At 54.6% G+C, this 12,219-nt stretch overlaps 1 protein-coding gene across 2 annotated transcripts; it reads right to left on the bottom strand.

The window, feature by feature from the left end:
- Positions 1 to 2,701: 2,701 nt before the first annotated feature.
- Positions 2,702 to 11,630, bottom strand: AQP2 (aquaporin 2 (collecting duct)). Of its 2 annotated transcripts, none has more exons than XM_011936155.1 (4): positions 10,413 to 11,630; positions 7,262 to 7,426; positions 6,856 to 6,936; positions 2,702 to 6,175 (listed from the first exon to the last, which is right to left on the bottom strand). In XM_011936155.1, the coding sequence occupies exons 1-4, from the start codon at positions 10,770 to 10,772 to the stop codon at positions 5,966 to 5,968; spliced, it is 816 nt and encodes a 271-aa protein (XP_011791545.1). In that variant the 5' UTR covers positions 10,773 to 11,630; the 3' UTR covers positions 2,702 to 5,965. The 2 variants fall into 2 exon arrangements, with proteins under 2 accessions (XP_011791545.1, XP_011791544.1); XM_011936154.1 differs by having other exon boundaries at positions 5,398 to 6,175; positions 7,136 to 7,426.
- Positions 11,631 to 12,219: the final 589 nt, after the last annotated feature.

Genomic DNA, 12,219 nt, shown 5'->3' on the forward strand with positions numbered 1-12,219 from the left:
CGTCCGGGCCACGTGACCCAGGCGGCGGTGTAGACGGGCCCCGCGTCCCGGACCCCGCGCATGATGCGCCCAGGTTGGCTCCCGCGCTCTCCTCGGTGCCGTGCGCCCCGGACTCCCTGGGAGACGGGGCTCGGTCCCGGCGCTTAGCTCCTACCTCAGGGCGTCTAGCTCCGCCGGCCTTTACCGCGCTGCGCGCGCGGGCTTCCCCTTTTCTTCTCTTCGGGCTTTTGGTCCAGCTCCTCCTTTTCCTCCTGCCACCGGAGCATCCTGACCCGCCTCACCACCGGCTGGGTCGGAGTGATGCTCGTCCCGCAGGTCGGCGCCGCTCACCTCCCTCACCGCCGGCGGCAGGGGCGGGCGGCCAGGCTGGGTCGTGCAGGGCGGTCCGGCCGGCCGTCGTGGGCCTCTCCCGGCCTGGGCCGGGCGAGCTTCTAGGCTTGGAAGGCTGGCGTTTTGGGAAATGTGGGCACCGTGCCAGCCTGCCCCGATGCTTTGCAATCCTCGACGCCCGGTAGCTGGGCGGTACCTGCACTAGGCAATGGACCCCTGGAGGCGCCCTCTCCCAGGCCGGGTTCCCCTTGTCGACGTGACAGGAGGGGAGTGTGACGCGAAGCCTTGAGACTGTGGGAGTTGGAGTGGGGGAGCAGGGAGGGTAGAGGCGCACCACTGACCTCCCAAGCGCGGTCTTGGCGTCTCCCCTCTTCCTGCTAGAAGCCCCTCACCCTAGATCTAAGACTCTCCTTCTCTTCCTCCACCTCCCCTCAGTCTCCTTCAAACCCTCACTTGGTCTTGGTCTCTCTCCCCTTGAAATCTGTTTCTGCCAGTCAGTCTTTGCAAAATCCTGTTTATCTTTTTGTCTCTGTCTTTAGTCTCTGTCCCTCTCCCTCTGCCAGCCTCTTCTTCTCGGTCTCTCTCCGTAGGTCTCTTTCTCATTTCAGTCTCTCTGTTTTCCACCTCTCCCTCTCTCTGTCTCTCTCACACCTTTCTCATTTTCTGTTTTTCCTTCCTGCCTTTTGCTGTCTTAGTGTCTCTGTCTCTTTCTCTCTATTCATTTATCTCATCCTGCAGTTTGTCTCCTGGCTATTTTCACCTTTCCTCTGCCTCTTAATTTCCGTGCCTTTTTTTGTCTCTGTCTGTTTCTACCTCATTTTCCATGTCTCTGTCTTACATGTGGTCTTTTTCAGTTTCCCCAAAGTCAAGTTTTTCTACCCCTGGTCTGGGTGACACTTGCTTCCAGTTCCCATCTCCCTTCCCTCTGAGCTTATAGCCCCTCTGTGACCTGCTACCTCCTTCCATACCACCCCCTCCCTCTTCCCACCCTCTCCAGGTCGGGCATGTGGGAGTGAGGCTGGAGGGCTCTCCAGGGCTTAGAGGAGGGGGAAGACCCCTAGGATCCCGGGAGAGGAGCTGCATTAAAGGAGATCCATCTCCATGTGTGTTTAGCACAGTGCTTGGCACAGAATAAGGCTCAGTAAAGTCTCCTTACATTGTGACTGTTAATTTTAAAAGCCCCTTGAGGGTTTAGTGTGGTGCTAAGCTTGGGGGAAGAGTCCAGTGGCAGGGTACAGAGGGAGCAGAGAACAGGTGCCTCCCCTGTCAGTCAGGCAGGGCTGAGGGGAGGAGCCTGCAGGAATGCTAAGGACTTGGAAGAGTGGGCTCTGGGCTCCGTGGCAGCTAAGATGCCAAAGAAAACAAGGGCCAAAGAAACCCCGCTATTGTTCCTGCCCAGTTCTGGCATTTCCTGCTGGAGCAGCTCCTCCCCCAAGTCTCTCCTCTTAAGGCCAGAGGTCCGTTTGTCCTTTCTTCCATGGGTCCCAGCGCTCTGTCCCCAGCCAATCATGCCAGTTGTATGCAGGATTTTCTTCTGGGTCTGGGGGTTGGGCTGGACAACGACCCTGATGACCCCAGAGGTCATTGGGGGCCAGGCTTCTTCGCTGCTGAACTTGCCTCCAGTTTGCACCCTTCCACTTGCTTTCTCATCATCTCTCAAGTGCTCACAAGTGCTCACAAGAGGCTAGGCTACCAGGGGAAGCTCCAACCTGAAGACTTAAGCTAATGAGGGACTGTAAAGGCCAAGACCTTGTTCTTGCCATTTTAGAGATTCAGAATATGGTCTGCAAAGTTAGAGATTATAATTGGCCTCCACTGTGTGATTTCATTCCAAGCTACCCACGAAGAAACCCAGACTCAGAGGTCACTTGCCTAGGATCACACAGTGACCTGAGATAGGAACTACAGGTTGCCACACAGACTTGGTCACCAGAAGTGGGCCTGGTGAGGCCAAAGAAGGAGACTTCATCTGTCAAGGTTACTCACATTGGGCAGCTGATTCTGTTTCCCAGGCCTGCGTCTGAGGCCCCTCCATCTCTCTAACCACTAGAATCCCTCTGTCCCTAAGTCATCACAATAAACTTCTATTATGACTTGGAATTATCTTTGCTCAAGCACTCAGGCCCTGCCCTGCCACCTCCAGAGGAATGCCCAGGACCTTTCTTAGTTGAGAGATGGGTCTCCCCATTTTTGGCAGGGGGAATTTGAATGTCTCAGGGAGAGCCCTTCCCCTCCTCTCCTGATATGGGGACCTCTGAGTTCCCTGGGAGAAGTTGAGGGCTGGGGTAGAAATGGTAGGGAGTTCCGCCTGTCTTCTGGTACCTTGGACTGTATTTGTATTGACCACTGCCACGTTGTGGAAGAACACTACTTATTGGCAAATGAGCATTTATTGAGTGCTTATTATATGCAGAGCAGTTAAAGGAAGGTAGATAGGTGAATGCCATCTAAGACCTGAAAGCAGCCCTGTCCCCAAAGGGCTTACAGTCTAGCTGGGAGGCATTGTATATATACAACATCACAGCTTAAAGATACAAAACAACATTGAAGCACTATTTGCAGGTGCAAAGTCATTTGGCACAAAGTGGGAGTATGGGACAGCTCACAACCTTCTCTGTCCCCAGCTTGGGGACCTGGAGGTCTGTCCACCTGTCTCCACGCTGCCCTGCCTGTATGGTTTGGTGTGAGTGATCTCCGTTCTCTGACTAACCAGTGCTCTTCAAGGGCAGAAACCAGCCCCATGTTCTTTGTCCTGTCTACCCTGCTGCCCTCACCAAGGCTCTCTGTCCACTGCAAGACAGTGGGTTGGCCTGGAAAGGTCCAGCCATGTGTTCTGGCTTCTGCAAGGGCCTCCCAGGAGGAGGCTAGGATTTGCCTCAGTGGAAAAATCATGGGATTTTGCATAAAAAGGTCTGAGTTCAAGTCTTGGCTCCACTATATACTACCTGTGAGACTTTAGACCAGTCTCTTAGCCTTGGTTTCTGAACCTGTAAAATGGGAAGAACAATATTTGCTCTACCTTTGTCACAGGGTTGGGAGATAATCACAGGGGACGATAAGGGGAAGCTTTGGAAATAGCAAAACCCTTTATGGCTGGGGACCTTTGTCCTTCCCTAACCTATCTAAAGTTTGAGGAAGATTAGATGAACCCTTGCATGCAAGGCACTCAGCACAGCAGCTGGTACACAAGAAATGCCAGGAATTGCCAATTTCCCTTCACCCCTGGAGTTCCATCACTTGGAATCCTTTTTTGACCTCTGACCCCAATGGGAAATAGAGGCTGGAAGTGGTAGGGATTTCATATTTAGTTTTGGGGGAGATGCAATCCAAGAAGTGAAACAGACATAGAGATAAATTCTTGGCTTCTTCTAGAGGAGTTTGTTGGGGTAGGTGGGGTGGGGACGAGGTGCCTGAGACACATCCATGATGGGCTCATAGCTCACTGCCTTGCTGCCTTTGAACCTCTAGAGCAAGGATACTCAGGTGCCAGGAGGACAGCTCTGGAGGTCACTTTGGTTTCTGACTCCCCCTCCTTCTGGTAGTGAGGCCAAGTGGCTGTCACTAGCTGTTGGGGGTTTGGGAGAGTCCTCTCCATAGCACCTATGGCCTGAGGCAGTCTTTTTTGGACCTCAAAGAGAGCTTTGGTCAAGGAAGACAGTAAAGAGCATAGATCAGAGGGGACACAATTACAGAGATGTTCCTTATACACTGTCTTTCTTAGATGGAAGCAGAAGGGAGAAAGAGGCTAGAGACTCAGTGCCTGGTGCACAGTGGGTGCTTGGTGCAGTGTGAGATAGATACAGACAGAAGTCTTGAAGGCATGGAGGCCACAGAGAGCATGAGGGTGGGGGGTTCAAGGTATGACCCACATGTTACTTATACAGCAGGCTGGAGAGAGAAGGAGAGAATGGATGGGGCTGGGTGGTGGGAGGAAAGAGGTGGGAGAAAAGATAGGGCACACATGCAGGGTGAGGAGAGGTTAAGAGGCTGGACCAGGATGGGGCCAGCCCCAAACCCATCTCCTTCTGCCTGGATCTTGCGGGCTCCCAGGACTCTCCTTTGCTTTGGCCATCAGTGAAAGGAGGTAAGGGATGTTGAGCATCAAACTCCTTCTGCATCCTTCCCCCAGGAAGCAGAAATAATGAAAATGATTCTAGTAATGCGTGTTAAAGGTATTAAGAATTACAGTTTACACAGCATCTTTACATGCGTCATCTCACTTAATCCCGGTTAATCTCATTTGAGAACAGTCGTACTGGCCTAGAAATTTAGAAGCCTGGGTTCTAGACTCAGATCTGCCTCTGCCTGGAGAAGTCATTTCTCTTCCCTGGTCCTGAGCGCAACAGGCTGCTCTATCCACAATGACTATTCAGTGGTAGGAGCCAGAAGCAGGGAATCACAGGCTGTGGAGAGGCAGAGAGAGAAGGAACAGAGGTTCCTGGGGCGGAGGAGCTGCTGCCCGAGGACTGGGGAGAATGAGATGGGTGATGGAGGGGTGTTGCCTGGTGCCCATGGTTGCATGCGTGAGTGCCTTGCCCAGCCAGCCATAGGTGTGTGCTGGGCAAGAGGGCTAACTTGCGAAACCGAGTGTCTCCTTTCAAGAAGTGTCTAGTTGCAAATCTCCGCCTCTCCCAAGACAAAGGCCGGGGTCCCACAAAGGGCTTTTGTTTTCTCTGCTGAAGTGGGAGGCTAATCTCTGGATCTGGGGCACCCCTGGAGACGGGTGTCCCGGGCACACACAGCCACAGCGTACACACACATGAAGGCGTGCACACTCATATGTCTGCTTCCTCTTTGGAGAGGTTCTCCCTCACCACAGAAAGGAAATCTTTGGTCACCAAAGATTTCCTTTTTCCAGAGGCCATTTCTAGGGGAGCTGTTCTCTGGTTGACACCTCTCTACCTCCAGCAATGAGTCTTGGCAAGCCTTGGGGCCCAGCGCTGCAGGTGGGGGACATTTTCCAGGAGGAGCCAGATTGCGGCTGGAAATCAAGGCCCGCCCTTCAGCCCTCTCAAAGTGGCCTCCTTCCCTTGCCCTGAGGATGACTGGCACCCACACTCATCCACTGCAGAAGTGGGTTTATTGCAGGTTGGGGAGGAAGGGGTGCGAGGGGAAGTGAGAAGTCCCCAGACGTGCACACTTGCACCAACGTAGGCAAACCTGTTCACACTCAGGGGCATGCACAACCCTGCACGTGAGGACAAAGGAGAACTCGGGGATGAACACACTTGCACACTAGTAAAATCAGTTGCACTCTTTCCAGAACCCCCAAGGCAGGGTCTGTACACTCCCCACCCGGTACCTGGGTGCAGGCTCTCAAGAGTTTCGCTTTTACCACCCACCTGCCTCCCTCCCCAGCTCAGTCCCCCAAGTTCCCAGTTCCCTGCAAAAGGCTGGAGGATCCACTACTGGCTGCTCACAGCCTCAGGGCAGGGGACCTGCCAGGCTCAGGGCTCCCTCCCGCAGCCTCCTCTACGCCTGCTCACAGCACTGGCCTCGGCGCGCACGTACAGGAAGCAGCTACTCTGCGCTGGGGGGCCAACTTCAGACCTGGGGGAGAGGAGGGACCGGGTGGGCCCTTCAGCCTCGGGCCTCACAAGCGTCCATCGGGGCCATAAGAGGCCGCTGACGGCCCTCAGGCCTTGGTGCCCCGTGGGAGGCTCTGCGGCGAGTGCAGCTCCACCGACTGCCGCCGCCGCACCTCGCGCTCCTCCCAGTCCGTGTCCGGCTCCAGGCCCTTCAGCACTGCCAGGCGCTCCGACAGGCTCTTGGCTGGCGGGAACAGCACGTAGTTGTAGAGGAGGGAGCCCAGGATGGCGCCCACCAGGGGTCCGATCCAGAAGACCTGGGGGCGACCGGAGAGAGTGGCTTGGCACCCGAGCCTACACCGGCACGCGGAGCCCGCAGGCCCCGGTGGCACCCCTCCTCCCCGCCATTAATCTAGTGAAATGCTTATTTATGTAATTAGCGACGACAACGCCAGCTGCTGGAGTAGCCTTGTCAGTGCGAGGTTAAGGGTGCGAATTTTGAAGCCACTGCCTGTGTGTGAATCCTGATTCCACCACTTAGATGCTGTGTGCACTTCAACAAGTTACTTACCGTCTCTGTGCCTTTCACTATAAGAATGCCTATCTCCTAGGGTGCTTGTGAAAATTGAATGAGTTAATGTTTGCAAAGCACTCAGAACAAGGCTCACCACATACTAAGCACCAGATAAGTGCTAAATACTATCACTTGTAGAGTTCTAAGTGCCAGACACTGCATTATCTGGGTTACACCGGTAGCCTCACTTACTGTTCCCAAGAAGCCAGTGAGGTAAGCTGTTGTCATCCTCATTCACTGTTGTGGAAACTGAGTCTTTGGCATCAGATCTGAGGGGTGGAACCCAAGGCTCCCCAGGACCAGCAGGAGTGTGGAGGGTTTGAGGTACCGCTGCTGAGCCCCCATCCCATGCTATTCCAGCTCTTGTTCTCCCTTTAAAATGGGTTTTTAGGGAAGGGGAGGGCAGTGGGTTTCAGCCATTACCCAGTGGTCATCAAATTTGCCAGTGACGACAGCTGGAGCCAGGGAGCGGGCGGGATTCATAGAGCAGCCGGTGTAGTGGATCTGCAGTGGGAGGAGGGCATCACAGAGAGAAGGCAGGTGAGGACAGGGCAGAAAGTCCTTGTCCCGCACTGCAGTGCTTGACCTCAGCCTAAAGGGAACCCACGTGATGGACAATTAACTTCACGTTTTATTTAAAGAGCTCTATATTCTTTTGGGGCTGGAGTGATATCTGTCCCTCTGGGGTATCTGAGAGTCAAACCTCTGGGGTGTCTGTTCCTCTTGAGAGTTCTGTGTATGTGTCCCTCTTGGGGTCTCTGTCTCTGTCTCTGGAATGGTCTGTGTGTCTGTTCCTCCAGGGAGGCTGGGACCTATGGTCATGACCTACCCCCAGGAGGTGGCCCAGGGCCACGGAGAAGCCTATGGAGAGAGCAGGGGTGCCCGGGTTCTCTCCACGGCGCTCATCGGTGGAGGCAAAGATGCAGAGCACCAGCTGCAGCGTCAGGAAGAGTTCCACAGTCACCGCCTGGCCAGCTGTCGTGCTGTTGCTGAGCTGGGGACAAAGAGGCAGGTGGGGGAACACTGAGCACACTCTCCTCTCTGGCTCCATCTTCCTGTCCACCTGCAGTCAAGGCACCAGGGGGGCCTCTGGGCTGGGAACCAGAACACCCGGGCTTGCCAGACACCTTAACTGGAACAACTGATCCCTTCTTCTTGGGCCCTGGCCCAAAGGCAGCCCATGGTCCCCCAGGATGCCTGGTGGTTTCCCTGCCAGAGGTAGGAAAACTGACTCTGTAGCCCATTAGATTGGGGGGTGAGGTTGGGAGCCTGCAGTGTGAGAGGAAAAGGATGCTGAGATCCGGAATTTCTGTTTCCTGAAGAACAAGAAAGGAAGAGGTTTCAGCTGCCTCAGGAAGCTTTGGACTGGTTAGCAGGAAACCTTCCCCTCTCTCTAGACCATCAGACCCTGGTGCAATGAGAGGCCCGTGGTCTTTCTTCCTGAGGTCAAATGGCTCCCAGGGACAGGGTCTAGGGACTTGGGTCTAGGGGGATGGTCCTAGTGTGCCCCTTCCTGCTATGAGTCCACCACACACCTTTTTCCCTAACCCTTGTCTATTCTCCACTGCCTTTCAGGCCTCAGCTTTGCCCTGTTGGTTTGCTCCCTGCACATCCTATGGAGGTTGGGGTGAGGGCCCTGGAGCTGTGTCAGACAATGCCTCCACACCCATGTAGGTTGCCCATGGTCTCAGCAGACCCTGCCTTGGGTAAGGAGAGAACTCGGGGCTGAGTAAAGAGGTGATTTCATAACTGGGCCACACCCAGCACTGGATTTCTCCTTGGGTTTTGTCACCCTGTGCCCTACGCCCTGCCTTCTGGGACTGGGCACTACACTGAGTGGAACAGTGACAGCTCTCAGCTCCCACGCTCTTTCTCCAGGCCCTGAACCCCCACGCCTGGGTCTGAGACATCAGGTCAGAACCCTTGGGTCTCTCTAGGGTCTAACTTCAATCCCTTCTGTTGTTGTCCAATGCAGAGTCTCTAGAGGACAGTGAAAAGAGCTTTGGAAGCAGACACTTTAGAGGCCTCTGACTTGCCATGAGACTATTTAATTTGGCCTCAGTTTCTCCTTCTGCGAAATGGGATAACAAAATGGATTCTGGCGGACGGTGGGGGGACCGGAAATGACTTATTGGTTCTGTGACTTGGATCAATTGACTATTGAGCCTCAATTTGCCACTCACAATAGGGGGGAACCACAGAATTTCCCTTATAGCATTGTACCAATGATGAGATGATAGCTGGCCTGGCATAGGGCAGGTGCATGTCAACGATTAACTTCCTGGTGGCCAGGCTGGCTCTCAGTGTCCTCAAAGGACATGTGGGATGGTCTTGAGGATCATCTGGCTCTCTTTAGCCTCAGGGCAAGCTGGTCCCACCACTGCCCCATTATATCCAGGCAGGGTTCTCCCCAGGTCCTCAAGGTGGTAAATGCTGAGAAGTGGCATGGAGGAGTCCTCCCAGACCTTTCTCTTCTGAGGGCCCCAGTCCGTTGTGAAATGATGGAGGAGGAGGACTGCGTTTCCCATGGCCTCTCACTGCCAGTGCCCTGCTATTACAGAAGAACTTCCTGGTCATGCTCTCAGGAAGTTCCTTTTTCAGTCTAACTAGACCTCTTCTTGCTGTAAACTGAACTAATTTTGTTCTCAGAGGAAATGAGCCCACTCCTCTGCTTGCCCACCTAGCCTTTCCTTGGCCCCTGGCCCCCAACCTTGTCACATTTTCCTCTTTAAAGAACAGAGGCTGGGTGTGGTGGCTCATACCTATAATCCTAGCACTTTGGGAGGTGGAGACGGGTGGATCACTTGAGGTTAGGAGTTCGAAACCAGCCTTACCAACATGGTGAACCCTGTCTCTACTAAAAAGACAACAATTAGCTGGGCATGGTGGCACATGCCTGTAATCCCAGCTACTTGGGAGGCTGAGGCAAGAGAATGACTTGAGATGGAGGTTGCAGTGAGCTGAGATTGTACCACTGCACTCCAGCTTGGGGCAACAGAATGAGACTCCATCTCAAAAACAAAACAAAGCAGAGAAGTTCCCTAATTGGGATACCCCTGTCCCACAAATGAGGAAGAGCTACCTGTGCAGAGACGCGGGTGGCCACAGAGATTGTGCAGGACTTGTCAGAGACATCAGGACTCTTGTCCAGTGGCCCAGGGATGGAACAGGCCAGGAAATACTGGAGACTGAGGCACAAAAGAGGCACTTGCAGTCCTGGCTTAGGATGGGGGTACAGAGTGAGAGTTGGTCTGTTGGGAGCACAGGTCGTTCCTCCACACTCATGTCTCTTGGATTCACAGGCCCCACACAGACCTGAGAGGAGAAGGGGGTGGGACATGGGGGAAGGGACTGTGGCACCACCCTCAGCTCCCGAAGGCCCACAGGGCCCAGTTAGCACCTGTATCATGTAATCAGCAGCCAGCTTATGGGCTCCGGGGACCTCCTCAGGGTTTGGAGAAGGAAGTATGCCCATTGCTGCTTGTAGGGGCTGTAGTGTGTCTGAGCCTGGCCTGTAAGGAGCACCTGCCATGGGGCCTGCAAACCCTCAAAGCAGAAGAAAGTCTGGGCCCCTCTTCTCTCTTGAGGACCCTGTCATGAGCACTCCAAGGCTCCCCGCAGCTTGGAAAGCATGTCTGCTTGGGACACTAACCCTTGCTGTGGTACATCCTGCTCGTTACTGTAATGTAGGCATTGAGTCCAACAGAAACCCAGATGAGGCTCTTCCTGCACGATAGTCAGGGTGGAAGAGGCCTGCAGTCTGTCTGCATCCTGCCTTTGCTCTGGTATCATTGCTTCTTTCATCCTGACCCTCCTATGGTGGCTATGTTCCTGACTCCAGGCTCTGTCTCTCTCTGTCTCTCTGCCTCTGTCTCCATCTGTCTCCCCACCTCACCCAGAGCCCATCCCTCCCATCTCATCCTTTACAAGGGATTCCCCAGGATCTGCCCCTTGTGGATGGCAAAGTTGTGGCTACTCACAGCATTGACAGCCAGGTCCCCGCGGATGTCTGCTGGTGTGATCTCATGGAGCAGAGCGGCTCCGGCCACAGCCCCCAGCAGCTGGGCAGCCACGTAGAAGGTGGCTCGGAGAAAAGAGACATGGCAGCCCACCAGGCAGGCCACAGTCACGGCTGGGTTGATGTGGGCCCCGCTTACGTGGCCCAGAGCCTGTACCAGGGTGCCAATACCCAAGCCGAATGCCATGGCGATCTGTAGCACAGAGGGCAGGGCTTGTGGCCAGTTGAGGGCCGAGCCAAGGCCAAAGAAGACGAAGAGGAGTGTGGCCAGGAACTCTGCGAACACGGCCCTGGAGAAGGCTATGGAGCGGAGCTCCCACATGCTGCGGAGTCCTGCGTGGCTGGCCCGGCCGTCTCAGGGCCAGGAGGCTCTGGGCACTCTCTTTTGCTCTCTACCGCTCTCTTTCTCAAGGCCTCTGGGGAGGCTGGGTTGTGGGCATTTATAGGGTACTTCCATCCTGGATCTAGGCACGTGGTGGGGAGGTGGAGTCGTTGAGGTCAATACCTCTTCTCCATGGCGGCCTCTGCCCCCATGCCCCATCCCAGCCCACCCACGTGCCTATCACACTATCTTAGCCTTCACAGCTGACTAATGTTCCCCATTTAATGAGCTCCAGATAAGGACTGACGTCCCTGGTTTTCCGTGTTTGTTCCCTTGGTTACCCCAGGGCTGCTGCCCCAGGGCCTCTCCCAGCCCCCACGGGGTCTTGTGAATGGGAACCTCTGGTGGGGATTGTGCCCAGTGCCCCTCTCTCTGACTCAAACTGTTGACCAAGGCAGGGGCAATACCTCACACAAAACTCAGAGAGTACATGAGTGCTGCTCCTTCTGGTAACTGGGAAGTTCTTCTGTCAGACCTCCAGTTACTCCTGCTTCACAGGGATGGAAAACAACTGATTGGCTTGTGACAAATTTCCAGGGCATAAAGGTTTGTGTCTTCTGTGTTCGCATTCTTGCAGCTAATCACCCATAAGTCATTAAGCTTCACCTTCTCCTGGGAGCCCCAGCCAAATAGCAGCTCCTAGAGCCTGGGGGCACTGGGACCCTGGCCCTCGGTGATGGAGTCAACCTGGGGGCAGCTGAGGAAGCTAAGGGTGTCCATTCTGACATCAGCCTTTTCCATCTATGTGACTTAACCTTTCTTGTCTTTCTCTGTAAAATGGGGAGAATAAAACTGACCTAGTGGATTGGGGTTTGGATTGAATGAAACAATGTATGTCAAGTGCTCAGAGCAGTGCCTGGTCCACAGTAGGTGGTCAATGAATATCAGCCCTTCCTTACAGTATTATTTACACTTTGAGGAGAACAGATCTTTGCACACTCACGTGTTGGGGTCCCAGAAGCTGTGACAGGTCCTAGGAACCCCGAGGAGCTCAGGGCCACTCTGGCCACAGGAGAAAGACATTTCTGTGGGGCAGTGAGCTGTGCAGGCTCAGGGCGGCTATGATGGCTGATAAGCAGCTCTCTGGCCTTGGTGCCCACTCAGCCCAGCACCTGGGCAGTGCTGCCTCCTGCTATCAATGCCACTGTGGCCACTGGGGTCCTGGAGGCGTTCAACTCTAGAAGTTTCCCCAGCCCCACTCACTGGCCCTTCCCTAATCCCTCCAGCCTCGCTCCCCCTCCTGGGGATGCACAGCAGGGTTGGGCTCAGAGTGGGGGCAGAAGGATGGGCTTCTGCAACCTGCCCTAGCTCCTGTGCAGCAGGTCCCTGGGCAAGTCACAGTCCCAGCAACAGAATCTGGGAGAGATCGGACACTGGAGTGGACCGC

The sequence above is a fragment of the Colobus angolensis genome, unplaced genomic scaffold (genome assembly GCF_000951035.1).
Source record: "Colobus angolensis palliatus isolate OR3802 unplaced genomic scaffold, Cang.pa_1.0 Scaffold151, whole genome shotgun sequence".
NCBI lineage: Eukaryota > Metazoa > Chordata > Mammalia > Primates > Cercopithecidae > Colobus > Colobus angolensis.

Coding starts and splice junctions, on each gene's coding strand:
- AQP2 (XM_011936154.1), bottom strand. CDS start 10,772: ATGTGGGAGCTCCGCTCCATAGCCTTCTCCAGGGCCGTGTTCGCAGAG. Junction 7,427..10,412: donor GGGACCTGGCTGTCAATGCT/GTGAGTAGCCAC, acceptor CTTTGTCCCCAG/CTCAGCAACAGCACGACAGC. Junction 6,937..7,135: donor GAGGAACAGACACCCCAGAG/GTTTGACTCTCA, acceptor CTCCCACTGCAG/ATCCACTACACCGGCTGCTC.